Below are 27,031 nucleotides of genomic sequence, written 5' to 3' on the forward strand. Positions count from 1 at the left end.
TATTCCATAATGACACATTTCGAGCCGGAAATAACGACCCTGGTTCGACTTGTGAGTTATTTTACTGTAATAGACCGTGTGTGTAGTGTACTCTCAATTGTAATATCAACCAGTCACATTAAGTTAGTTAAATATTAGTATTTCGTGAGTTCGTGAGACACAACAGGTAATGATTCTAGAGTTGGCTAAAGTATCAAATATATTTGCAACTGTAGTTCCAATGCATTTCAATGTAATTTACTGTATAATTGTTGCCACAGGTGGGATGCTGAGTTCCAAGCTGTTGACTCTGGTGATAGTGGTCCAGCCTGGCAAGGTCCTGCTGGGAATGAAGAAGCGAGGATTCGGGGCTGGATGGTGGAATGGTTTCGGGGGAAAAGTGGAAGATGGAGAAACTATTGAGGAAGCAGCAAAGAGGTAGCGTTATTGATTTATCATTTACTTCTTATTTGGCTTTTCAGTTTTCTACAACAGCCTTTCCTGGCCTTACAAACTTACGTAACGTTGATGACATATTTGTGAGCATGTAAGTAGTCTGTCCAATGAAAACCTTTAAAAAATGAGGCAGAGTTATTTTAAAAGATATGACATTGTTGCATTTCCGGTTACACAATTGTTTATACTCCATGCAAGTTAAGACTTGACAGCACTGGTTTGGTTTGGACAGAGAGCATGCATTTAGCGTTAAAATGATTGCTTGCAAATGTCACGTTCTAAAAGAGATGTGCTTTTATAAAACCGTAAAGAGCATGAACTTGTTTGAGTGTGGCTTAGGCGTCACAAAAGTTATACAGTGCATTAGCTATAATTACGGTATTGTGCATTCTATATAAGATGTTACAAGGAACAAAAGGGTTTTGTTGTTACTTTGATAACAAAACTTGCGGCTTTCCTTCATGCAAATTATAAATGTGGCTTATGGTAATAAAAATACAGTCAAAATGCAAGAAAAACCCAAATCTGTATTGTATTATTTGGATTTTCTCTTTTCAGAGAACTCCTTGAAGAAAGTGGCCTCACCACGGATGCTCTCGAAAAGGTTGGAAATATAAAGTTCGAGTTTGTCGGCGACACGAAGCTGCTGGACGTTCATATTTTTAGAGCCGACTCGTACACCGGAGAGCCAACTGAAACAGAAGGTGCGGTTTCCACAGCACCATACCACACTGTTCCAAGTCATTTTGATTCAAGACTTCCAAGACAATATACGCTCAACCGACACACCATTTTTGTTGTGCTGTAGAAATGAGACCCCAGTGGTTCGACTTCGACAAAATCCCCTACAACCAAATGTGGCCCGACGACTACATGTGGTACCCGCTGCTGCTGCAGAAGAAGAAGTTTTTGGGCTACATGGTCTTCCGGGGCAACGATGTGATGCTGAGCCACAAGCTGGAGGAGGTGGATGAGCTGTGAGGGGAAGGAGACGGCGGCAGGCTGTGTGGGAGGCGTCACATTGCTCAGTGAATGTTGGACGTACTGATGTAAATATGTATACTGTAAAACTGGCTGGATGATTCCTTGAAATATTACCAGCTGGAATTGAATTCTGAATCTGAATTGATGTAATTAGAAAGTGCACTTTGCTGAGAAATTGACCCAAGAGATGCTGTCAGAGCTAAAAAAAAATTTGCTATTCCATAAATACCAGCAGCACAGGATGGCATCTCAGTATTGTGATTGAACTCAGATTGCTATGATCTCCCTCGGATGCCATGTGACATCTTTCCACCTGTACAAAAAGGGCAATATGGAACACACAATTCTTTTCAAATCCATCCATGGTTTAGCTTTTAAGCACCATAAAATGAGGACAAATTACCTCTTTGGACACATTAACATTAGTTTGACTGCCAGTCTTTCCGTATTCACACAAAAACTGAGGCATTTCCACTTTTGTGCATTTATTTTTCAGCAAGTATCACTCAAGCTTATTCATTTGCATATATTTGTGGAGGATGGAAGCTGTGCAATTGTGACCAAAGTTGTTCTTTTATCTTCTCTTCTCTCTTCTCAACATCAAGAATAGTGTTTATCGGGTTCATACAACTTATTGCACATACAGTGACAGTATCGATGCTAGCGTTCTCGTAGAAGTGCCGTTCATTCAGTAACTCTGTTATGCAAGTCTGAGCTGAGGCACTTGGAATTAGCTTATGAAACACACCTGGGAGTCATTAGAAACAGTATAACCTCAGCAGGATACCGATGTCTACGGTCCAAGAAATAGTATATAAACAAATATGATCAGATTTGTATACTGTATCAAAAAATCCTTCTCAAGTCAAAACACTGGAGTGATCAAAAGCATTCCTAATAAAGTTAAACATTTTGTCTTAAGATTTTTTTTTCCTCACTTGTTACACAATAACTTATGAACATAAACAAAAAGCTTGAATTTCCGCTGTGCTAACTGGTCCCTTGTGAAAAAAAAAAATAGTAAACAGCAAATGTCCCTCTTGGTTGGCAATAAAAGTTGATTTCATTTAACAGCCAAAATGTGGTCAGACCCAACACTGAAGGGTAGCGTGAAGGTTTTTTTTCCAGTTTGTGATGTTCATTAGCAGCCGCGTTTCCTTCCTGCGCGTCTTCTTTACTTGAGGGTGGGTTTCAATCCGTTCTCGTTGGGCTCGCCAAAGAGACAGCCAAGCCTGGGCTGGAGTTCGTTCCACACTGCACCCATCTGAGAAGACATCGTTGTTACTAGCAATGTAACAAATAATGCCCACATACTAGATCAGAGGGAGAAACTGGCTACAGAGCAGACGTGGCATCTGTAAAGCTGCCAGCGGAGTTAAAAGAGAAAATGATGTCATAACAATCTAATGTTGCCCCCAGTATAATAATATACAGCAGTTAACGGTAATCACAATTTTTTGATACAGAACATTTGGTGCGGTACAGAAGTGCATTCAGTGAGGGGCAGAAACTAAATGCCTCGCTATATAATCACAGGTCAACTCCATAAACAAATACAGTGCAGAATACAGACGAACAGGAGTCATAGCTAGCAATAGGAGTCAATAGCGCCAAGGAGAAGCCAGAGCTTTAAAAACCCTCTTCCGTTGTTAAAGTCTCCTGTTTGGCTTCCCGGTAAAGGTCACATAATCCAGGGCTATCCAAAGTGCGGCCCAGTGGCCATTTGTGGATGCAGACAAGACAGAAAAAGAGTCTAACCTCTCTGTGTCCTTGCACCTGGGAGTTAACAAAAGCTCCCAGGATGTGGGAGGTGATTGGCAGGTAGGTGAAAATGAGCTGCGTTTCTTGGTGGAGGCAGAACAGTGAGAAGTAGTTACGCAACGTCATGGTCTGAATGGCGTTCTCTTGCTAGAAATAGAAGAGAAGGACACAGCAGAGTGGGACATTGCTTACCTTACCTAACCCTAACATCTTAAGACCCTTCTGAGGCTTAAGTGCAGTTATTTCAATGATGGGTACTTAATATTGCAATATTACAGTAATCCCTCGTTTATCGCTATTAATTGGTTCCAGACCCGACCGTGGTAAGTCAAGTTCCGCAAAGTAAGATTCCTTATTTGGAAATGAAATATTTAAGAATGTAAAAAAACAGCCCAATAATCACCTCTACACTTGTATTACCCAATATAGTACACACAATATTAGAAAATAACTTGCTGTAAATGTGTTCCGGTGTTAGGGGAACTGAGCGAGGGAGCGGGCAGGAAGTGATAGACGCTGTAAGGCTCGAGCGCTGAGCCTTACGTCAACCTCGCCGCAAATTGGATGGGTCAAGGCTGCTCTGTAAATGAATACAACTTACTTTCATAAAGCGTCTTTCTAAGTTAATTCCTCTTGTTTATACAGTACATTCACACACGCACATACTAGGGAAACAGTTAGGCACCAAAAACAATGTGATTGTGATCGTTTTTGGCGCCTAAGTGTTTCCCAAGTATGTGCGCGTGTCAATGTATAAACAAGAGGAATTAACTTAAATGTCTGTGTAGAAAGGCGCTTTATGAAAGTAAGTACCATTGACTTGTATTCATTTGCAGAGAAGCCTTGAACCATCCAATATGCCGGTGAGGTTGACGTACCGCAGCTGTGGACAAACCCCCTCGATGCAGCGTCTATCTAGGTCTGTGGCCGCAACGGAAGCTCCTGATTATTGTGTCTGTTAGATAATTCAAGCTTTTAATAAAAGCCTGTTGTTCCATCGACCAAGTTTGGTGCTTGTGTGTCTCACCGAACATTACAATAACATTGCTGTGTCCAGTGTAGAATACTACACATCATTCACAGCGTCTTTTAATGCATCTTCGGAATTTTTATTTCAGCCACTTTTATACTTGAAAATGCTTAATTTAGGCAAAAAATACGTAACATTTGCTTAAACATGCAGGTTTTCGGACTACATAGGCCGTATTCTACCATGAAACATGATTTCTTAATATATTTTTGACAAACCGTGACGCAGTCTAGCCGCGAAAAAGTGGCGAGGGATTACTGTACATGTAGTCCAAGTAGTTTCTCAGTAGTTACCACAAAATTGTCAACATTTTCCTTAATGTCTCAAGTAAATAATGCATGAATCTTCATGTGCGGCACCTGAATAATTCGCGATTCAAGCTGCCCCACCGACGCCTGTTCCCTGGGCTGCACGGTGGTGCTCAGCATCTGCTTCTTCATCACGCTGTACTTGTGCAGCGCTCGCTGATGCTCATGGGGCACGCCCTTCTCATGGCGCTCGCACAGATCCTGGAGAAGGAACGAGGGTTGACTTTTTGCACCATTATACGCCAAAAAGATGTTTATGAAGCCTCAAGAGCAGGGACTTATAAAAAGGGACTCACTCTGTACGACTGGAGCAAATCCAGGAAAAGATTCAGTCTTTCCACAACATCGTCCTGCTCCCGTCTGGCCTGTGGACATTTTTAGCACAGCAACATGTTTACTTGTCACTCTGGCTGCACCCGTTTCCGACCGAGATGGAAGAAAAGTGACATGAGCGTTGTTACCTGCTGCCCGGCGTGATGCGAGAGCACTGCAAACTCTGCTGACAGACTTTTTAGAGGCTGACACAGTCGGCCCCAAGTACTCTGTGACGAGGCCAACGGTGGAAGAAACGACGTTGCTGAGCCCAGCAAGCTGGATGTAAAGATTTATACATAAACAGCACAGCACATTGTTATTATACTCAAGTTATTATACTCATAATAAAAATGTTAAGATTAGTTGCAAGAATTTACATTTTGCACTGTTTGATCTTAAGGAGGTTCTATGTAGAGCTTCAAAATGCAAGAAGAAGAAAAAAAATAATAATTGGAGTCAGCAATTTATTACAAACAACCCATCCAAACATCCATTTTCTATACCGCTCCTCCTCATTAGGGTCGTGGGGGTGTGCTGGAGCCTATCCCAGCTGACTTCGGGCGACAGGCGGGGTACACCCTGGACTGGTCGCCAGCCAATCGCAGGGCACATATAGACAAACAACCATTCACCCTCACATTCATACCTATGGACAATTTAGAGTCACCAATTAACCTAACTTGCATATTTTTGGAATGTGGGAGGAAACCGGAGTGCCCGGAGAAAACCCACACACGCACGGGGAGAACATGAAAACTCAACACAGAAATGCCCAACGAAGATTTGAATCTGATCTCCAGACTGTGACTGTGTGACAAGTCGTCTTATAATCAAGGTCTAGAGATTTATGCACGCTAATCAACAGGTGATAAACGACTTATCCCCAAGCGAGTAAGAGGTTTTCTTCCTGTCACTCATAAAAGAAACCCGCAGGGGAAAAAGTAGCTCATAGAGGTTGCTAGCAAGTTAGCAAACAACAAAAGAAAATTTATGATGGCAATTTTAATATTAACATTTTCCAATACAATCTTAAAATAACAATACAGTGGAACCTCAGTTAGCGTGTTTTTCGGTTTCGGTCAAAAATGTATGCCACAATTTTGCCTCAGTTTGCATATATTTTCCGGTTACAACATAGTGCACGTTTTGAAGTGTTATTAACAAACTAAGTGGGTTCTATCACAAAATATTGTTGTTAGCAGCCTATTAGCTTGCTAATAAAAGGGAAAACGGAACCGGGAGTCAGCTCCGTCGCCCGTCTGAGGTCGTCAGCGGTTGATGCCATAAGTCTCTGCTTGTCTTATCCACCGCAGCTGTAAAATAACCCACAATGGCGCCAAAGAACGTTGCAAGTACCAGAATTTTGATTAAGAAGGTGAGAAACTTCTAGAAAATTCAAGAAATAACAGGTGGCAGTGTCCGAATGTATCTCACTGCCACATCGCCCTCTTTGTCAACAATCACATCATCAGTCAAGGTAAAAGTGACGTGACGTTAAATGTTCATTTATCCCTTTCACTTGTCACTTATATGCATTTTTAATTGTTTCCTGCATGTAAAATTGTAAAACCATGAAAACATTGACAAACATAACATTGACTGCTTTTTGGAACAGATTCATTGGAATTATATGAATTGTAATGGTATGATTTATTTTCAACATGCATACATGTTACATTGGAAAACATTGCATATTATAATTCACAATTTCGCATGTCCGAAAAGGAGTAGGAAGAAGCAGATCTTATTTAATTCTACCACCTCAATAGCTAATACAATTGCTCACTCCCTGTATTCGACATGTACTTTTTACCAATTGTGAAATAACATGAGAAAATGATAAGGTAGTATCACAATATGTTACAATAGGAGTTAAGGTTGTAAATCAACAGAAATAAATTATATAACATCCATAACAAATAAAAATATTAATATTACCTCCGCCAAGCGCAGCGTGGAGGTTATGTTTTTGCCGGCGTTTATCTGTTTATGTTCAAAATAACTTTAAAAGTTTTGAATGGATTTGGGTGAAATTTTCAGGAATTGTCGGAAATGGAATATGTAAAAACTGATTACATTTTGGGGGTTATACGACTCACCGTCTGGATCCAGGAATTTTTTTAAGGATTCTTTAACATAGGACCATTTTCAAAAACATGACTTGATATAGAGGGGCCGTCTTAGTTTTCTGGGTTGACTTATATTCGGGTCAAGGCGGTAATAGTGGAATGACCCAAGATAGTCAATGTGTAAAATAATATATATTGCAATATAATTATTCCAGTATTTTTTTGGTGACCTTGTGTTGCTAGTTACTCAGATATCAGGAACACTATTGAGTATGAAGCACATGAATCATATGCCAAAGAATATTAACATTGCTAAATTAATCTCTTATATCATGCTGCTCGTCTTACATTGTGCATGTTACCTAATGTTGTGGCCCATGACCATAAGTTAAAACAGCACACCCATTATGGGGGCTAGGATTCGGAAATACATTTGTTTTTGCAGCCCTCTGGAAATACACTCCTTATAACAACAAATACCTGAGCTCCCTGCCAAACAGAAGGAGGTCACTGGCGTTCCCCTTGGAGCGCTCAGCCATCTTCTCGGCTCGCTCCCGCAGCTTGTAGAAGCTGTTGTAGATATTCTTGATCAGCTCTCTGCTCTGGGAGAACTGAGTCTGGATGTCGGTGGGGAGGTAGTCCTGGGAAACACGCAAGTTTGCAGTGCGAGCGCTGGAGGTTAGTGCTTATTATTATAGCTTATTGTGTGTAGCAGACCTTTGCCTGAGTCGCAATCCTGTTGGTCATGAACTCATCGCCCGTTTTCTTGTAATTGTCACGCAGCCTAAACTGGACATCCTGTTTGGGAAGTGAGTGGAAGAGTGGTGGTGGAAAAGGGGTGTGTGTGTGTGTGTGTGTGTGAAAAGGGACAATGAGTAACTGGAAGTCGTCATGCTGACAAACACTCCTTGGGCTGCTGAGGCAGCAAGTTTTTAGAGAAAAGAAAAACACGTACAGAGCCGCCAAAGGTGAGGAAGGTCGTGACCAGCTCATCCTCTGAGAAGAAGGGGTGCTTCGCCACCAGGTTGATGAATCTGCACAGCGCACGTCGCCTCCCCTCAATGAACTCGCGCTCGGAAACGGAGGTCAGGACTGTGAATCGCAACAAAGACAAAAAGCTTCGCAATGCATCGTATCAGGACGTAGACACAACCGCAACATGGACACTGGGGCACATTTCTTGTACCTCCTTTTAACATTCTTTTAGGAGGAAGCGCTGGCACCACTCTGTAGGGGAAACGCTGCAGCAAAACCTCGTGGAAGACGTCAAAATCGCTGTAGCGTCGATAAACTGATGTTTTGTAACGCTGGACGGGAGGGGAAGAAAAATAATACAATCAGAGAATGCACGGCATGTCTGATTGAATACCGGCATTTGTCACTTATACAATCAACTAGAAACTGTAGACGCCCACAATGTATCCCATACTTCATCTCAATGATTATAATATATTAGATTATTATGATTTTTGCTCATTCCAATATGAAAAAAGTATATGATATAGCTGCTCTACCTAGTGGTGAAGTTGGTGAATTACAGTTTCACAATCAACCCTTTGGTAGAAATGAAGGCGGGAGATGCCGTTTCAGGCCCATCGTCAGAGCTGAAGTGCTGCAAGTGACTATCATGCCAATGTCTGATGTACCACAATTAAAACAACAAATAACGTGCATGTACAAGTCGATTAGGTTTGTGGTTTGACCCTGAGGAATCTTTCACCTCAGAGATGTGTTAAGTGCAGGCGCAGCCACACGGACGCTCCCATTCAACTCACAATCAAAAGCGCATGGCTTCAAACTGCTTCCGAGTCTTTAAACGGTGAAAATCCGTTAAGTAAAACCAGATTTACGATGAACAAAGTGCGCCGCGATTTTGTCATTGGGTCGTACTGTCACTTGTCATTAGAAAGCGCTTTCAAAGCGAAAGTAAACAAGCCACGAAATGTGACTCCACCTTCCTGTTGGTGGGGGTGTGTGAAGTGGCCAAATGACACACATCATGGTCTCTGGATGATCAAGGATGTTATATTCAGCTTTCTTGAGCTGGACAAAAAGGTTTTTTTTTGTTTTGTTTTTTTTAATGGAACACATTATTTGTTGTTGTTTGACGTTTTTGGGTGATTTTTGCTGTTGCCAAAATTTAAAAAATAACTTCATTGTACAAGTAAATAAAATCCCTAAAAGCTACCCTGGATTCCAAAGGGTTAAGTAATATTACAAAAAGGATACATAGCAAGAAGAACAACAAAGCCATAACAGTAACTGGAATGTCGTATTTGTTTTGTCTGTTTGTACTTCCTGGTTCACAAAGGTCAAAGAACAGATATGATTCTAAGTGTGTGGACTCTTTGGTGAAAATTAAGGAATTCCCGTAGATTTACCTTTATCCAGATTCTCACTCAAATTGAATGAGTTTTTCCTTGATCCATGTGCCGCGCCCCGCCAAAGTTTTTCTATTTGTCCAATTCAGTCCCTTTCGGGGCTTTTGGGGTTGAAGTGTGAGTAGTATGGGCTCCCTTACCTTGCTGTTCACCTGGTACTCCACATGTTTGAGGAACAGGCCCTTCTTCTCCGGTATGAGCTCCACCTGGATGCAGTCTCTGCCCATCAGCTGGTCCAGCGTCTGCGTCAGCGTCAACACATCCTCCTTGACGGGCTGCATCCTAAGAGCGCACAACTCTTTCGGCTCACCCAGCTGAGGCTTCGGTAGCTCTGTAACACACACAGCCAACAACCCCCAACTTCTAATATTTACTCATAGGCACTACTACTACTCTTTGCTGCAGTGTGGCTCAAGTGTGAGAAATGGCAGTTTTCCAAGCATGCATCTCATCTTTCTTTGTCAGAAAACGTGCCGCGCCGTATGCAGGGCTGTGGATCTTTCCCGTGCATTCCAAAAAAGGTCAAAGAATTTGTGAATGTAATCTCCTGCGACAAATGCGCAAAACTCATTCTTGCACACAAGAAGAAGTGGCATGCAGCTGGCCCCACCTGAAATAACAAAGAGCCTTAAATAATCCCTCGTAAGACAGCAAAATGGCTACCTATATCTGAAATCCATGTTCTGCCTGTCATCTTGCCACCATGTGTGTAGGGGGAAAACTGCACACACTTAGCAGGGCAAAACTCACTCTGAGCTATTAGAATACCGCATAGATCAAGGGCATCCAAACTTTTGCCACTGAAAAATGGAAGGATGCAAGGGCCGCTTTGATGGTTTGTGGTTATATATAGTTCAAGAAAAAAACTCTCTCAGCTTTGTGATATAGGTGAAAAAGTGTATTGTTATTACATACAATTTGCTCAAAGGGTTGCTTATTACACATGCATATTTTTGGACTAAGAATAGGCCACAGTCAACCACAAAACAGCAATGATTTTTTTATTAATATATTTTGAAGAGTTAAGGCAAAAAAAAATATAATTTAACTGTACATGCTATTATGTACTTATACTTGACTGATATTGTTAAATACTTTTTAGTTTTACTCTTAGTTTTACCATTTTTAATGATTTATCATCTTATCAGAAAAGCATTTAAACATTTACTGGAATCACGTTTCCGCGGTTATCCACCTTGTATGTAGTTTTCCAGGACTTTGGGACTGAGCTTCTTTCCCTGCTGAGCGATGGCAATTAAAGCGAGCATTTTATAGAGGGACAGCTTGCTCAGGAATCCACTGGTGGAGTCCACATGCTCGACTATCTGAAGGAGGACAGAGAGACAAGACAGCATGTCACCGTCCCCTCAGTACAAAATCTAAATACAACTGTGGCTGACATTCCTTTGTCCTAGGAAGTGCACACTGGACACAAAGCATGAAATTCCTCTGAATTGTGACCTGCATCTGTAATACTGATACTACCATTACTAAAAAGGTGAACTGGAAAAATACACCTCAAAAACAAAACTTGATTATATCTACTCAACTCCAGTAGATTTTCAACCTAAAATCCAATCAGTCTAAACATTGTTCAACGCTTAAACAACAATCAGGACAGTATTTCCATCTACAACCAACAACGGCAGCGTACCTTAGCAAGGGGGCGCATTTCTGTGGGTATCTTCTATTTTCTACTAAATGTACAATTCCTCAACCGTGTTACATATGTATCATGCATGTCAAGCAGTTACCAAACATGTCATCAGATCAGGGCTACAATCATTGCCATATGAAAGTTATAAAAAATGTGTATAAACAACATCGGTGATGTCATGACAATCATCATTAGCGCTGTCATTTGACAGCTTATTTTCAGTGAGGCGACCCACTTTTACTTAAAGTGCTCATGACACCAAAAAAAGTAACAAGATGAAAGTACTCACTTAAACGGGACCTAGAATACTAATTTTCGGGCCTTTTGTATTGAGTTCTGGACTCCTATAGAGCAGCTACACACGATAACCCGCACAGAAAGCTTTCTAGATCTTCCAGACTCTGCACCTCTTCCTGCAGTGTTTCCTGTCTCCCGCGCAAATGGTCGGTGTAATTTACTCCACCCCCTGCCCTCCTCCAGGTAAGCCTCCCGACGAGCCCACTCCGCTGTGATTGGTCACACTACCAAAAGCTCCCGAGGACTTCCGGACAGATGCCGAACCCAGTGGCGGTTCTAGCTAGGGGCCAAATGGCGACATTCTCCAGGGGGCGCCGCGAGGGGCGAAAGAACAAAAAATCCTATTTACTAATGTTCAGCCCTTATCATATCCTCATTAAGTCAGCGCATATGTGTGGCACATGGGCGCCCTCTACAAGGCTAGTAGCAACTCGCAACTCGTACGAACTGCTGCTCATCCACCACGTGATGTGGATCAAACCAAAGGAGTAGCGAGGGGGCGGGTACCGCTGGGCCTCAGTCCTCCGGTTAATTACAGTACAAGGTAAAAAAATGTAAATTACTACAGTATTTGTTAAAAAATAAAACATATTTAATTGGCGATACAGTCAAACCTGTCTTAGCGGCCACCTGTATATAACGGCCACTGAAAGATCCCCCGCAGAAAATTTTCATGTTATAGACCCTGTGTATTGCGGTCACCTGTCTAATGCGGCCAGCTGCCACCCATTTTGTATCCCTTGGTCAATATCTGACCACATATAGCGGCCAAAATACCGACTCAAGCAGAAGCTTCATGCACGAAAAAGTTTTGTTTTTTAATCAATGAAGCCGTCGCGTGTAGACTTTAATTACTGAGTCGTAGCTCAGTCACAATCATTCACAAGATCCACACAAACTGTCAGTTGTTCCACATAAAAAAAAGCCGTCTTCTTTGGAGCTTGTTGCAGACAGTGACACCGTTTATTTCCTGGTGTGAGACAATGTGCACTGGTCAATACTGTAATGCTGCCTGTTGTGGGGACTCACGTCGCCGATGCACTTTAATCGCTTTATTAACAGCGAAGAACACTGCAGGACTTTACATCCACGCCAAGATCCACACACTTCCCAACTCTCTCGACACTCACAGCTAGCACTGAGCCTAGCTCCCCTGCTCGTGACGTCGCACTGCAACTTCCCGTCACTTCCTGATGAACTAAAGCTGTAATGACACTCTGCCGTATATATAGTAGCACAGCTTTGTTCTGTGGGTGGTGTAGAATAACAAGCCTCGTTGTTCTTTACAACTTTTAACCGCAGTCCCACAGTGCCCTCTACTGGTCAACATGTAACAGTATAATTATATGTATCTGCAAACACAACAAACAACTAATCACAGACATGTTAATATGTGCGCGCACAAATTCAAAATGGCCGCCAACCTGTCCATAACGGCCACCTATAACGGTCATTCAAGCTAGTACCGCCACTAGCTGAAACCCTTTTGTCCGATTACTTACGCAAAATAAACAGTTATGACACTGATAAATTGCTACTTACAGCTTGCTCTCCTGACTCTTCAACACGACCAAATAACGTTGGAAAGGCACAGTTTGGCGGATAGTCCAGCTTCGTATAGGCCCATGTTCACAAAACAGTCCCGTGTGAAATGCCGTTGACAGATGAGCATATCTCTTGCTGGCCGGGAATCAGCAACTCCAACCACTTCTGCCTGACGCTTGCCTCTTCAGGCACACTCGGACAAACACTTCCTGGGAGCCATACGTGCTAACACGGTACACAGAGCAGAGCGAAGCAGAGCGAGGGAGGGCAGACCTACAGCGTTTACCTGGGTATGCCCATATAAGGCAGTCCGGGTTGCATTCAGGTCAATGGAACTCAGTGTTAAAAAATGAAAAATGAGTTGTCCAAAACTGCTTTCAGGTCTCACTTCCAAATGCGGCCTGAACGGCCTGGCATCGTTTCACACTAACAACATTTATAGGTCAGAAAAGAGGAATAATAGGTCCCCTTTATTAATACAACATTTTTGTCATTGTGCTGTCATAGATACACATAGGAGTAATATGAAGTGGTGATTTTGACTTAATTTCGACACGCGGCCCCAGCGAGTTTTCTGAACTGACGCCATCTTGATTGTGACGTCACTGCCAGACTACATTCTGGGAAACAGATTCAAACACATGCAGCCATGAACTCAACAGCAAAGCCAAGAAAGTGTTCACAACAATAAGACAATAATAACATTCACTGATATTGTGTTGTGATAACTAATACAAAAGAATGGCCACAAGTATGTTTGGTTTTTTTTTACGACAGACTGCTGGAAAATAAAAGACCAGTTAGCCCCAGAGTAAAACCCCATCATAGTATTCTAAAATTTGGAGAATTGATCTCGTAAAATAATATGCATTTACCTACTGAAACTGACAGATCGACTGCAAGATAAGCTACAAAAATAAGTGACAGCAAGCCATGTTTTGCAAGCAATTCAGGCCTACAACACTTACAGGTGACACCGGCAACTAGCTGCAAACAAGCCATGAAGTGACATATTCACAACAACAACAACATTCACTAATATTGCGTTGTGAGGCGTATGATACTTTAAGTGATTAATGTTTAAGTTGTTACTTTAAATCATTAAAGGTTACAGCTTGAGCCTGGATTATATGAATTCATTACTATGGATAAAAAAGTATTACTGTACTGTATGCTTGTGTAGTTGTAGCTTGAGTAGTTGTACTTTTTTTGTTTTAGTTTTATATATATATATATATATATATATATATATATATATATTCAATATTGTCTGTAGCATTAATAAAGGTTCAATACTATGAAAAACAAGTTGTGTAGCACTTCACCTGGGCTTGAACTGCCTTTGGGAGATTGGTCTTTTCGAGCAACCTGTGAAAAACCTCTACCTGAACCTTTTCATCATTCCTGCAGCAGACGGCTTCGTACACTTCTCTGTAATAGGCAGGAACTGAGCCTGAAAAGAAGAAGAAAAAATGTTTAAATATTATAACTACTCAAGATATCATTTCACTGAGAAGTGGGCCACCCTGGTTACAGTTTAGTATGACTGGTCTGCTCACATACGTCTATGTTGCATACAAAATAATGTCGGTGCTGGAATAACTGCTCATTTAAAGCACCCTGAGAAGTTCATATCGCTACTCAATCCACGTCAGCCAGAATCGTTTCAGATACATTTACACTGCAACAAGTAAGCAATGATGTATCATCTTTCCAAAAAGTGCAGAAAAGAAGGGTGTACATCACAAAAGGACGCCCTGTACCTTCATTGATCTCTGCTGCCATGGCTCGGACTGTCATGTGAGTACAAGAGCAGCACCTCCATGTGATTTCCTGCAGGAAAGAAGAAAAAAAACAAGTAATTTATTTCTTAAAGTTGTAGGCTGCTCTGGTTGAAGTCCAGGTGCCGGGAGCGGAGGACACTGGGTAATATAAAGGGACACGGTTTACTACCCAAATTAGTGTTTCGTTGTTAATTTTTAGTGTGTTTCAGTACAGTTGTGCAGTTTTGTATGTTAATGCCGCGGAAAGATGTATATTTTTTGTTTACTTCCTGTTTTCACTTAAGCTAGTTTACGTGTTCCTCATTTGTTTGTTTTTAATTATACCTCCACATATCTCTGATGCCATGCTTAACCAGTTAAACGTAAATATCGTCAATATAGCAGTCCTATTTATTTAAATCAAACTTAAGTGCGCAACTGTGTTTCCTTTGTTAATGGTGCCAACGGAGTTTGCCTGTCTCTGACGCCACTTGAATGCATCATAAGCGAATTGAAATAGCTCGCCTCTGGGTGGCGCTCAGGCGTCATTTCGGCTCGCTTGAGGTGGGGGGAGGATGAGGCTCACTCAAGCGTTTTGTCAACTGAACGAGTGTCGTCAACAGTCGTTTGTTGAATCCAGTGCGGATGTATGGAGGTCCTCGTCGGAGGCTTGTATTTGTCGAACCCGCTGGAATGAAAACTACTCCGAGTGAAAAACCGTGGGACGGGTCGGCTCTGCACAACAGGATGTAAACAAACCGCACGGCAGAATGACGAAAAGAACAAAAGAGACGTGTTATTATCTACTAACTAGGAGCTAAACCGGCTAACGTTAGCTGACGACTTAACTTGGACTTCCCCACGGGTATGAACGAAGCAAACAATTATCTGATGTATAAATGAATGCTAATTGTTGACATTACACTAAGAAGCAAAACGTTGAAGTTAACTGGTCGCAAGTAGTCGTGCTTGATTGCTATGTAACTAGATGATGCTAGCAAGTACTGTACACTGTAATTGTGACCATTCAAAATGCAAAAAAGGAGAAACAGGAGCAAGGGACAAAAATAAGAGAGTCCGGTCTTTATTGAAAATAGTATTTTCGGTAGAGCTTTACTTCCTGTCACTTACACACAATGACCTGAAGAGCTAATAAATCCAAAGACCAATAACCTATCCCCAGATTATGAAATATGCAAGTAATGCTGTGTGGAAGATACTCATTTGAGTGCTTACTAGGTTGTTTAGTTGTAGAAATTTATTGTTGAACACTCTTGTTTCTTGAACAGACTTACCAAGCTTCCCTGTCTACTAATTGACTGGCTGACTAGACTTCTCGGTGGCCATGGCGGCGGTGGTTAGCTACTCTCCACCGTGGTGGGTCAACCTACTGCACCGGCTTCCCCATTTCAACTTCAGATTCGAGCAAACCAGCAGCGACTTCCAGCCAGAGGACTGGACGTATCAACAGGTAAGTCCTTCAATTTGAATATCCAATCAATCAGAGCAGGGATTTTCAAAGTGTGAGGCCGCCCTCCCTCATTTTCTACCAGAAGACTTCAAACGGGGGAGGCACAGCAGCTTCAGAAAAGAAGACGCTTACTTCAGTTACACAAAGGCAAAATTAATAGGTTTTTAGCTCCTATGGTGACAGAGAATCTCGGGTAAGCAGAAAACTCCACAAAATATGATCCATAAAATCAGCTTTTTGGGGATCTTGACGGGACACTCAATGTGTCACACTTTGCAAAACCCCAGAATCAAAGGGTCTGACATCCGCTTGGTCCAATTGATCTATTTTCCCTTCATTCTGGAGTTCTGTGAAGATTAAAGGTTTGTCATTAGCACCTGTTCTTCCTTCTCCTCACTTTTGGATCTATGTCACCATCTGTTTAGCTGCTATATATGTGCCTGCCTTGGCCCATTCCAGGCTCTAGACCAGCTGGTATTGTCCTAATCCAGGCCAAGACACCATAGTGCGGGGGGGGGGCTCCTTGCCATTTGTTTATATGCAATAAGTATTTGGACAAAGTGTTTAGAATTCTATTATCCATCTATCCATGGGATGTCTGAACTTTTTCCAGCTTGGGCCACATATTGTAAAATTGAGAGGATGCAAGGGCCACTTTGATATTTTGTAAAGCAACACATGTAGAGATGCGAACAAGTTATATACAGTATATTTCAAGAAAAAACTGCATATCAGCTTTGTGATATGGGTGAAAACGGGTATGAACTTTGGTCTTTCCCCTTTTTTTCCTGTTTCTTGCTGCTGTTTTGTTTTTAATTTTCAACTGTCTTCTCAAATATTCTTCCTAAAATTTATCTTGTAATATTATGACTTTATTGCCATAATATTTCATCTTTATTCTCAAAATATTACAACTTTTCCTCCAACCTAATTATCGAAAAATGACTTTATTTTGTTTTGTTTCTCATGATATTTTTTCAACACCATGCTACTAAAATGACGTTATTTGTTGTTTTGTTTAAAATGACATTATTATTTGTTGGTTTGTTTGTTTTTCATAATATTCCAACTTTTAAAAAAAAGAACGTCTTTCTTTAATAATTTCAACTTCATGCTAATAAATGACAGTATAGTTCCTAAAATTGAAACTTTTTTCTCAAAAAGAAACAGCCGCTGGCCGCAAATGGCCCCCGGCCCACACTTTGTAAACCCCTGATCTAGCACTTACACACGATGTGGTATGCACAAGCCTCCCTTACTGTGGTTTCATCTTTTTTTTTTCTGGCTATGATTCATCTATCAGTTGTAGTCAGTGTGAAACAGGAAGGCACGGCCCAGACATGCGTCATGAGCGTATTGTCTCTTTACCAAACGTTGCACTGACACTAACACAGTATGTGGAGTAAATAATCTCACAGGCGTACTTAAGAGGACACTGCAAGCCTTGTTTGGCATCACATATCGCTCTTGATTCAGATAGAACTAGCATTGGAAGTAAGATATTTTCACTGTGAGTTGGCACCTTTACCCATGAAAGTCCTTCACTGATGTTGTGTAACCCATTTGAATATAATTTAAATGTGCTGTTTGCGAACTGTACTGACAACATCAACAACAACAGGGTGCTCTTCAGTACTTTGCTTATTAACCTATTACTTTTAAAATTCATAGTTAACTGTAGGTCATGCAAGCTTGGAGGTTAGAACGACTCAAACAAAGTTGGATTTGACAAACTGTACCTGTAGATTTGTTCTTATAAAATAAAAAATCTTGAAAGGCATAATGAAAACGTTTTAAGAAATAGCGGCAGCTAAGAAGTATCAACCGTGGTGCCAAGGGTTTGCTAGCCGACAAAAGCCGATCATCCAGCGCCATCACTTCCATGTTGAAATCAGACCGCTTTAGCCATCGATTCGTCTCTGGCAAAGTTTTCTGCATTTTTCAAACGCTGCGGCGATAGGGCGTCATAGCGATGCTGTCATTTCAGGTGGTTGGTAAGGTTTGATGTGTTGAAGCGTGATATTTTTTTCCCCCCTCATCGCGGAATGTTTGCAGAGCTTTTGGAGCATTTGGCGATATGTCTTCCTCTGACACAGTGAGAAGTCCCACACGATCAACGACATGTTTGTTTACAGGAGAAGTTATGACAGGCTGTTTGCAGCACGTCACAAAAAAAGGAGAACTTGTTTTGCTCACGCTAACCCACCACCAGCACAATACGGGTAACCTCGCCTCATTGTAGCTTTATCGTGGATTTATCGTTATGACGTCATAATTAGTCACATCGTGCACCCCCAATATTGGGTAACTTTGAATAGTTACATGTACATTTTATCACATTGAATATCCAAATCCTAAAGATAAAGTTTGCTGGAAGTTGTAAGAGTGTGTTTTAATGTTTATTTGCTCAACAGAGAGTACCGTGCGTCTATTCGAGGTATGGAGTTTCCATCTGTGTCTATGTGAGAGACATAGTCTAAGTAGTCATAAGTGAATATTACAGCAGTTAAAATTAAAGCAATGCTAATATCACCATATTAAGTGTTTTTGTTTTTACCTAGAAAAGACTGGTGGTCTTGTATATGGGGGCTCTAGAGAGTTATACGTGCAGAGCTTTTCTTCCCATCACTCACACATGCACACCGATCATCTGGAGAGATGTGACCGTGACACAGAATTGGCTAAAAGGTTGTTATCAAGTTAGCAAACAAACGAGGAGAATCATTTTAAGATACTGTTGATCAATCAGTCTGGTCTTGGCATAGAGGGGTTGTCTTATATTTACGTAAATAATGACACAAGCCAAATACATTTTAATCCACTCCAATGGGAACACAACATACTGAGTGGTGCTTCTCTCCAGGGCACTTCTAAACTAGGGCGTCCATTATCCTCACATTGTCGATAATGGTATCCATTACGTCTCCATCACCCTCTTCTTCTGCAGTCCATCCTGATACTGGGAGGTGTGGCGCTGGCCTGTCTGGCCCTGGACCTCCTCTTCCTACTCTTCTACTCCATTTGGCTGTGCTGCCGGAGCAACAAAAACGAAGAGCAGTCGTCGGCCGACTGCTGCTGCACTGCCTGGTGTGTCATCATCGCCACACTTGTGTGCAGGTGAGTGACCAGGATGCAGGTAGCTCTGATTTTAGAAAAGAATGAAGCACAGTACAGAACAACAAATAAATTCGACACCGTGCACATTGTAGTAACCTTAAATGTTGTGCAGTGTGACAAACGTACCATCTGGACTTGTTTCCTGTTTTCTTTCCATATGTTTATGAGCCACGAGAGAGCCATCATAGTTGATTCAGAGCCAGACAAGACAGCGCTTTGGGGACCTGATGAGGACACCAAGTGCATCATAATCACTCAGTGTGTCTGGTTGTTACTGATAGGAATAAAGACGTTCTGCTTAGTATCACTTGTCAAAACAGACTATTTAGAAGATGGCGATTTTTTTAAATGAAAACAATGCTTTCCACAGCTTCCATATTGTTGTTCCCTGTCATGTTTTGCTGTGACACGGCTCTCATCCCCTCCTTTTCATACTGTGGAACGTGAGAGGAAGAGATTAGCTGTCCAGGAAGAGGGGAAAAACACAATGATGCACTGTTGGCTGAACACCACTAGACTGGTCTGACTCTAACTTGAAGTGGTGCTCATGTCATCATCCTACTTGATTAAAAAAAACACTCTGGTCTAAATGGATGTCTTAAAATATAATTTTCAGCACTCAAAAATTTATTTTTTTAATCCATCTGGGATTTTTCCAAATCATGCCATTTAATAACCGTACAGGCATTTTTTTAAGTAACATTTTACCATTCTCAATTGTCATACAAGTGTAAAAAGAAGTTAACCACAGTGTTATAATATAAAAGTGATTAAAGTTGCGCAACTGCAAGTCGTACCCATTATTCCACAGTCTTACTTGCCGCACAAGTGTAAAAAGAAGTTAACCACTGTAAAATGTGAAAATACCAAAACAAACTGACATGTGTGGTGATGCTGCAGTCTTGCGTTCTTGATGTGCCTTGAGGCTCCTCGTGTTACAAAAAAGCCAAATAAAAATCAAAGCATACAGCTTTATTGAGCCTTGCCGAACTGAGCTCTCATATTCTCATTGACTTCATAATGTTGCGTGACTTTAGAGGCTTATTTTTCCTGATATTGTATATCCACTCTTTTTCGCATTCATCGCTAATTCGACACGTAGAAATACTGAAAATCATATTTCATTCCTACTTTGCTGCAACCTGAGGCCATTCTTTTCACATAAGATCTGATAACCCAACAAAGCGCAGCCTTTTGTCAGTACTGTGGCCTTTGGGGCACACATACGTAGGGTCCATTCCACTGTGTTCCCATGGTTCTGGTGCAGAAAAGGAACCCAGTCAAGTGGCGTCTGAACTGACAGGGTTAATGTGGGGTTCACATGCCTCCTCCTCCCCCGGCTCCCCATTGCCCTCCTCCGTTTGTCTTTTTAAGCAAATCCCCCCCCCAGCCCGTCTCTCCTCCCTTTTCTTATTTCTTTTGTCCTCCTCAGCGCTGGCATTGCTGTCGGTTTCTATGGGAACGGCGAGACTTGTGATGGAGTGAACCGGCTGACGTATTCCCTGCGCCACGCAAACCGCACAGTTACTGGTGTGCAGAAGCTGGTGAGGGCACATTGTAACCAAGTATTGCATAATTTTCAGCCATCCCAAGTTTCTCATTTCCTCTCCATGATTGTCCCCTCGCTGGTTCCAGGTTTCCAACGGCACGTCGTTGCTGAACCAGACGGTAGATGACAAGCTGCAGCAGCTCGAGGGTCAGTACGCACAACATGCAGACTCCCTGTCCATCATCCAAAAGCTGCAGGGCCAGCTGGACGAGCTGGTCAGACAGATGGTGGAGATTCCCTTCTGGGACAACACCGACATCTCCCTGGAGGAGCTGGCTGTCAGGATAGAGCTGTATGACTGGTACAGGTGAGCCGTACTGCACAGAAAGCACCCCTGTTCACCCACAGAGCTTCAATACAAGAGCTGCATTCTAAAATCTGCCCCTTCCAACACAGTAATGCTGATGCAGTGTTTGTAATCATCACTGCATCCTACTGAGAGATGTTTCGAGTGTTTTTTCCCCTGTCATGTAGCTAGCTGAGTTCCCACCTCCTAGGATGATGCAGTGCTCTTCTGCTGTACTGGTCTCATTCGATTGAGTCTTGTGGGCGTTTTGCTCATCAAGGTTTTACTGTGGTTAAGATAATGAGCACAGATGCTATCTTTCACTTTTACTGGGGCTCCTTCCCTTCTGTGTAACTAATCTGCCTTGTACATAACAGTGCAGTTTGCTCTGGTTCTATGCAGCATCACTGAAAAAACAGTGCAAAAACATTTTGTTTTGTTTTTTTGCTCTCGCAGGTGGCTGGGCTACCTCGGTCTGCTGTTGTACGATGTCCTCATTTGTCTGCTGGTGCTGTTTGGCCTCATTCGCAACTCCAAGGGGACCCTAATTGGGTGAGTCACTACCACGGCGTGACGTGCAACTTGCCCATATACTCACTGGCAGCGATATGAAGTACTGTATAATTGTACTGCGCAAGCGCTAATATGAATCAAAAAGTTTCCACCTGTCAATGTAAAGGTTCTCTATAATGCATATTATTAATGTTCTAACAGTAGAATGTGTCCCTAGAGCCTGTTTATAAGCACCAAACATCATCATCGCACTCACTTTTCAGAGTAGAGGTGCTCAAACACAAAACCGCTTTTGAAGTTGCAGCTTTTCATGATTTCCTGAGCTAGATGAGCCCGCCCCATGTATACACCCACCATTTTACAGAAAACAGCTTTGTTAAAAATAAAAATAAAGAAAAGAAGTCTTGGTTGCACATCTTAAAATAAAGCCAGATGTGGAAGCTGTAAGGGTACATTTTCTTTTGGCTCAATATCACAGTGTATAATACATGAATTATAATGTTGACATGGTTGTCAATTGCGTAAGTGCAGTCATACCTCGCCACTCTGCATTTCAACATTCACATCATGTTTTTTGCGGTTTCTCACTGTTTACGGTTGACTGTGGCATATTAGTAAAAAAACTGCAAAAACATTGCAAAAGCATTTTCAAGCATAAAAATGGCTGAATGAAGTAAACTACAAACATAAGGCATTCAGAAGACATACTGTATAGTATTATTACTATATAAGCATATAGTAAGCGTATCAAATGTGTCAGATTTGCCACGTCTCGCAAGAGAAACAAGCCCAAACAACAGGGAACTTGGGAATTTGCAAGCAACTTTACAAAAAACAAGCCCAAAGTCGCTGATAATAAGCGGACCAGGCAATGCTGATGTGTGTGTGTGAGTCTATATTCTGTCTTATGTCTTATTTTCTCTTATGTCTACTATATTGGGTAATATGAGTAAAAAGGTGACTATAGGGGTGTTATTTTATGTCTAGAGGGCTCTAATAATGTTAAAGCTTGTATTTATAAGGTTGTAAACAGGTTTTCTATGCTGTAACGGCAAAAATATTTGTTTTGGAAATAAGGAATCCTACTTTGCAGGTTGAGTCTGGAACCGATTAACCGCAATAAGCGATTGTATATATAATAAAAGCAGTATTCCATCTCATTAGATAGTGTAGTTTTACACACTTAGTACATTCAGTACTCGGTACATTCTTTAATGCTGTGTTAAATTTACAGTTTCAATAGTGTGGTTCTCCTCTTGACAGGGTGTGTTTGTTTGGTGTGGTGGCTCTGGTGATCAGTTGGGCCTCGCTGGGTCTGGAGTTGGCCGCCTCTGTGGTAGGTGTCCACCTTTGAAACATTTTAGAGTCAGTGTTTTATTGTTTTGACATTGCCCCCCCAACTCTTTTAGACCGCCAGTGACTTTTGCGTGGCTCCCAACATATACGTCACCCAAGTGGCAGACCAGTATGGAGTCATCAATCAAGGTATTATTATTCAATCACTCACTCACCTCTTTGTGATGAGTTGTGTTCTCGCTGTGATCCCCTCTCCACGTGAGTGAGTAGCTGAGTCTCCGCCCCCTTTTTACTGCTCTCAATACCATGATTATTGTGCAGCAGTGAGAGGGCATTGTTCTAAAGAGTGGCCATTGTGTGCCGCTCATAAAAAGCCCCTAAAAGTGTCTGCCAGCAGTGTCACAGGGCAACGGGATGCCATTTTAGGCTGAACAGAAGCTTCTATAGACTAAAGCTCGTATTAGTAATTGGTCAAATGATCAGGCATGGTTGTAAAAAGGCCATTTTAATAGAGAGGCCTATGTAGAGGCAAATACGATGAATGGAGGGGAGGAAGAGACTCCACTGTTGTGAAAGTAGATTATCAGAAGATATTTTTCTATTTTTCTCCCTCAGCTAAGAGGCGAAAAATCCATGAATATTCAAGCATTTTCATCATTTCTACAAGATACTCCCGAGTTGCTTGTGGTCGAAAATCTAATTGTTTGACAACAGCTGCAGGGAATGGGTCAGTTTTTATTGACAGTGTCACCCAGCCCGTGTCAAAGCAGTATTCTTTCAAGCAATCATGTGATTCCGTCTTTAGCCAGAACCAAAGCATTGTTCAGAAGTTGAAATCTGAGGCAGAACAAACAGCAAATAACCATACACAGTTTGCCTCATGTTTTTTATTGTGTTTTGTTTAGCAGCATAGAAACAAACAAAAGTTTCACTGGAAGAAATGTGCTGTTCTTGATATTCTCTTGTGGCTGTTTGCGTTGAGAGCTGGACTGACAGATGTGGTCGATATCTTTTCTCATGAGTCAGCCTCGTTGGGAAACTTTATCTCGCAACTCTGTGTGTGTGTGTGTGTGTGTGTGTGTGTGTGTGGGTGTGTGTGTGGGTGTGTGTGTTATTTGTTGTTCTTCTTACAGCTCAGCTCGTGAACTCTGCTTTGTTTTTTTATTTGCGCAATTATATGAATATGCTTTTTCATGCATTCTCATTTATATAGTGTTTCCCCTAGGTTTACAGCTTTGGGGTGGCGGGCACTATAATGTGATCGTTCCTCGACAGTTACATTTGGGGTGTGCTCGTGCACAGCACGCGTGTGTACGTGGGTATTGGGCTGACAAAACCAACGTAACCACTCGGACACTTGCGTGTGCACCATATAGCCGTGCCTCTCCACAGTTACAGTTTAATGTACGTGTGGGGGAAAAAAAAGTGGCGAGCTATTTTGTGTTTTATGTGACTGCCAACATTTACGTCAGGCGTCACCAACGTGGTGTCCGCGGCCACCAGGTAGCCCCCCATGACCACATGAGGTGCCCGCAAGCCTGCTTTTCATTCAGGTTTTCAGTTAATAATGTGAGAACACAAGAAAGAAAAGTATTCTGAAACATAAAATGTGAGTTGTGGATACCAGCATTTTGTGAATGTTTTGGTAAAACAAGCATATTTGATCTGTTTGGGTTGAAATAAGGTATGAAAATAATTTCTACAAAAATAAGTAGCTCGTGGCCATTTTCATTTTCTAAAAGTAGCTCTCGCAAGAAAAAACGTTGGTGACCCCTGATTTACGTTATACTTTATTTACAAAACACATCTCCACTCAGTGTGTTTCATGTACAAATAAAAAGTAAGGTCAAAAATGTTTTCGGTTAAAAAAAATAATAAATGTGTGCATAAGAAGTATTTGAAAATAGACTTTTTAACTTAAAAAAAACCTCTTCATGAGCAGCCTATATTAGCATAAAAAGACGAATGAACCTCACCGCATGTCGCTGCAAAGAACCTGTGCTCTAAAAGTTAGTCGACCATTTTGGTTTGTTATAATCATCCTTCCATTTATTTTTATTATGCCTGTTGGAAGCCCAGTCCTTCAACTCATTAATATTCAAAGAACAAAATGTGATGTTTATTGGGAGCAATTACTCTTCTCAGCTCTAGCTCTCATCCCATTCCATCCATTTGACTTTCTATGCAGGATCAATGGCAGCATCATGGGCAGAAAAGCAATGATGTAATGTAGAAGTATGCCATAAAACCTGCCCTCCTCCATCAGTCCTTACTAGCAAATGTAGTATAGTACAAAGGTACAGTCCTAACATATGCTAATCTTTTCCCTTCTGTCTGTTTTATTCACAGACATCCTCAAATACTACCTGAGTTGCAGTTTGGACCAAACCAACCCCTTCCAGCAGGTCTGTGGCTTATAAAAAGTGTTTGCCTTTAAGCTTTACTTTCAGGCTTGTAGCTGACTAGCGCAACGTGGTTTGCTGATCGACATGGATACTACGGCATCAAAAACACATTATTCTCTGCATATTGTGTGAATTTGTGGGCACAGTGAGTCACTTCCACTGCCTCAGACAAGATTCACGAGTACAACAATCCCATCATACAACAGTTTCCTTTGTATTGCCTCGCTGTGTGTTTTCAAGCCAATGACGTTACACTGAAATGGGACATCCTTTTTTGCAGAGAATCTATAGTTTGACTGCATGAATAAGTCAAAGCTTCTGAGTGCTTGCCAGCATCTATCATTAGCAACACTGCTGTAAATAAAAAGATTCTATAGTGCCTACAGTGTCCATCTTGCATCTATAAACTGTCAGAATGGTTTCACATGAGCGGAAAACAAAAATTGACGACAAGTACCGGCTGCTAAGTACTAATGCTCTCTTGCAGAAGCTTTCCGGGAGCCACAAAGCACTCGTTGAGATGCAAGACGACGTACTGGAGCTGCTGCGATCGGCCACCAGGGAATACAGACAAGCCCAGGTACGTCTCAGCATACTGAGACTAACGTACTCATTGTCCTCATTTCTGATGACACGCATTGAAGCACAGCGCACCTGGGGCCTTGCATTATGTCCATTTAGCTGCATTAGCCTTTCGCTCAATGCGGCGCTCCATTATTGTCCTCCCTGTGTGTTGACGGGCACAAACGAGCTGATTTCACAGAGAAATGTGCTGAGCCGGTGGAATCATTTGTGAGCGGCAGACATTTTTACACAGGCGACAACAGCACCACTGTTAAATAAAACAGTTCCATCATAATATTGATAGTACAGTAATTCCTTGTTTATCACGGTTAATTGGTTCCAGACCCAGTGAGTGTTCATTATGTAGGATTAAGTAGGATTCCTTATTTATAAATGGAATATTTTCGTAGTAGGAGCATAGAAAATTTGTTTGACATTCTAAATATGGTTTTTAACATTATTAGAGCCCTGTAGACATGGAATAACACCCCTAGAGTCTCCTTTACACTTGTATTACCTAATATAGTAGACATAATAACAGAAAATAAGGCATTTAAGACATAAATAAGACTTGAGCTTGTGTGTGTTACTGGAAATGTGTTCCGGCGCTACGGACAGCTAAGTGAGGGGTGGATATGCTCATAAAAGCGTAAGGTGGAGCTGCACACATCTTCAACGTGAGTATACACTACCCTCTACTAGTAGCAGTAGTAAATGCAATAACAGACACATACAACAGAGCACCGATAGATCGCTCTAAATACACCACATGGACGCACAACACAATGCAAATTGCACTTCAAAAAACCCGCTAAAACACAGAATCCGCAAAAGGTGAACCGCAATGCAGAGAGGGAATACTGCTGCACCATTACTACTCATTTCTATTGTTTACTATCTAGTTCGCTGTAGGTACGGCCACTCAGTTTTTTCCCGTCTCATTAATTTCCAGGGAAGTTTGGAGGAGATCCAGGGGATACTGAACACCACAGAGATTAGCCTTCATCAGCTTACTGCCCTGGTGGACTGCCGCAGCCTGCACTTGGTGAGCCGCGGAGACATTTCTTCTTTGCTCGCAAGGAAAAGGTGGCCAGGCGGGCGCTGATGCATTGTGACATCAGCGCAGTGCAGTGCTAAAGTTACATAAAAGGCACCTTTCTTCCACGCAGCTGACTCCACTTGTCTTTAACACTCATGCACGGGACTTCCTGTCAACTGTGAGGACTTGCTTTAGTTGCATCCAAATTCCAAGTGCCCATGTGCAGCCTTTCTTTCTTTCTGCCTT

At 41.8% G+C, this 27,031-nt stretch overlaps 3 protein-coding genes across 11 annotated transcripts in view; 2 read left to right on the forward strand and 1 right to left on the reverse strand.

The window, feature by feature from the left end:
• On the forward strand, nt 1-2,340 carry nudt1 (nudix (nucleoside diphosphate linked moiety X)-type motif 1). Its single transcript, XM_054760657.1, has 4 exons — nt 1-166; nt 261-417; nt 994-1,139; nt 1,244-2,340. The coding sequence occupies exons 2-4, from the start codon at nt 266-268 to the stop codon at nt 1,414-1,416; spliced, it is 471 nt and encodes a 156-aa protein (XP_054616632.1). The 5' UTR covers nt 1-166; nt 261-265; the 3' UTR covers nt 1,417-2,340.
• On the reverse strand, nt 1,897-14,908 carry snx8a (sorting nexin 8a). Of its 7 annotated transcripts, XM_054760649.1 has the most exons (14): nt 14,891-14,908; nt 14,546-14,615; nt 14,108-14,235; nt 10,479-10,608; nt 9,424-9,614; nt 8,089-8,209; nt 7,858-7,994; nt 7,620-7,700; nt 7,383-7,543; nt 4,980-5,109; nt 4,815-4,883; nt 4,570-4,719; nt 3,178-3,327; nt 1,897-2,683 (listed from the first exon to the last, which is right to left on the reverse strand). In XM_054760649.1, the coding sequence occupies exons 2-14, from the start codon at nt 14,580-14,582 to the stop codon at nt 2,594-2,596; spliced, it is 1,575 nt and encodes a 524-aa protein (XP_054616624.1). In that variant the 5' UTR covers nt 14,583-14,615; nt 14,891-14,908; the 3' UTR covers nt 1,897-2,593. The 7 variants fall into 7 exon arrangements, with proteins under 7 accessions (XP_054616624.1, XP_054616625.1, XP_054616629.1 ...); XM_054760650.1 differs by lacking the exons at nt 14,546-14,615; nt 14,891-14,908 and adding an exon at nt 14,346-14,451; XM_054760654.1 differs by lacking the exons at nt 10,479-10,608; nt 14,891-14,908 and having other exon boundaries at nt 14,546-14,568.
• Nucleotides 14,630-27,031, forward strand: part of ttyh3a (tweety family member 3a) — a 19,160-nt gene continuing 6,758 nt past the window's right edge. For 2 of the 3 annotated variants that reach the window (XM_054760646.1, XM_054760648.1), the window contains exons 1-11: nt 15,096-15,410; nt 15,835-16,016; nt 18,964-19,133; nt 20,566-20,677; nt 20,769-20,989; nt 21,425-21,520; nt 22,745-22,817; nt 22,891-22,966; nt 25,127-25,182; nt 25,670-25,762; nt 26,699-26,791. In XM_054760646.1, coding sequence (XP_054616621.1) covers nt 15,891-16,016; nt 18,964-19,133; nt 20,566-20,677; nt 20,769-20,989; nt 21,425-21,520; nt 22,745-22,817; nt 22,891-22,966; nt 25,127-25,182; nt 25,670-25,762; nt 26,699-26,791 — 1,116 coding nt within the window. In that variant the 5' untranslated portion in view covers nt 15,096-15,410; nt 15,835-15,890. Of the gene's footprint in view, nt 14,709-15,095; nt 15,411-15,834; nt 16,017-18,963; nt 19,134-20,565; nt 20,678-20,768; nt 20,990-21,424; nt 21,521-22,744; nt 22,818-22,890; nt 22,967-25,126; nt 25,183-25,669; nt 25,763-26,698; nt 26,792-27,031 lie in introns of those variants that run through there. The other variant, XM_054760647.1, reaches the window with a different exon arrangement.

This window comes from Dunckerocampus dactyliophorus, chromosome 18, assembly GCF_027744805.1.
Source record: "Dunckerocampus dactyliophorus isolate RoL2022-P2 chromosome 18, RoL_Ddac_1.1, whole genome shotgun sequence".
In the NCBI taxonomy this organism is placed as follows: domain Eukaryota; kingdom Metazoa; phylum Chordata; class Actinopteri; order Syngnathiformes; family Syngnathidae; genus Dunckerocampus; species Dunckerocampus dactyliophorus.

Bases quoted from the DNA above. Each gene is read 5' to 3' on its own strand.
- nudt1 (XM_054760657.1), top strand. From the start codon at position 266: ATGCTGAGTTCCAAGCTGTTGACTCTGGTGATAGTGGTCCAGCCTGGC. The intron at 418-993 runs GTAGCGTTATTG...TTCTCTTTTCAG, and splicing joins ATTGAGGAAGCAGCAAAGAG to AGAACTCCTTGAAGAAAGTG. The intron at 1,140-1,243 runs GTGCGGTTTCCA...GTTGTGCTGTAG, and splicing joins AGAGCCAACTGAAACAGAAG to AAATGAGACCCCAGTGGTTC.
- snx8a (XM_054760649.1), bottom strand. From the start codon at position 14,582: ATGACAGTCCGAGCCATGGCAGCAGAGATCAATGAAG. The intron at 7,995-8,088 runs GTACAAGAAATG...TGCGATTCACAG, and splicing joins TAAAAGAATGTTAAAAGGAG to TCCTGACCTCCGTTTCCGAG. The intron at 4,720-4,814 runs GTGAGTCCCTTT...TTCCTTCTCCAG, and splicing joins ATTTGCTCCAGTCGTACAGA to GATCTGTGCGAGCGCCATGA.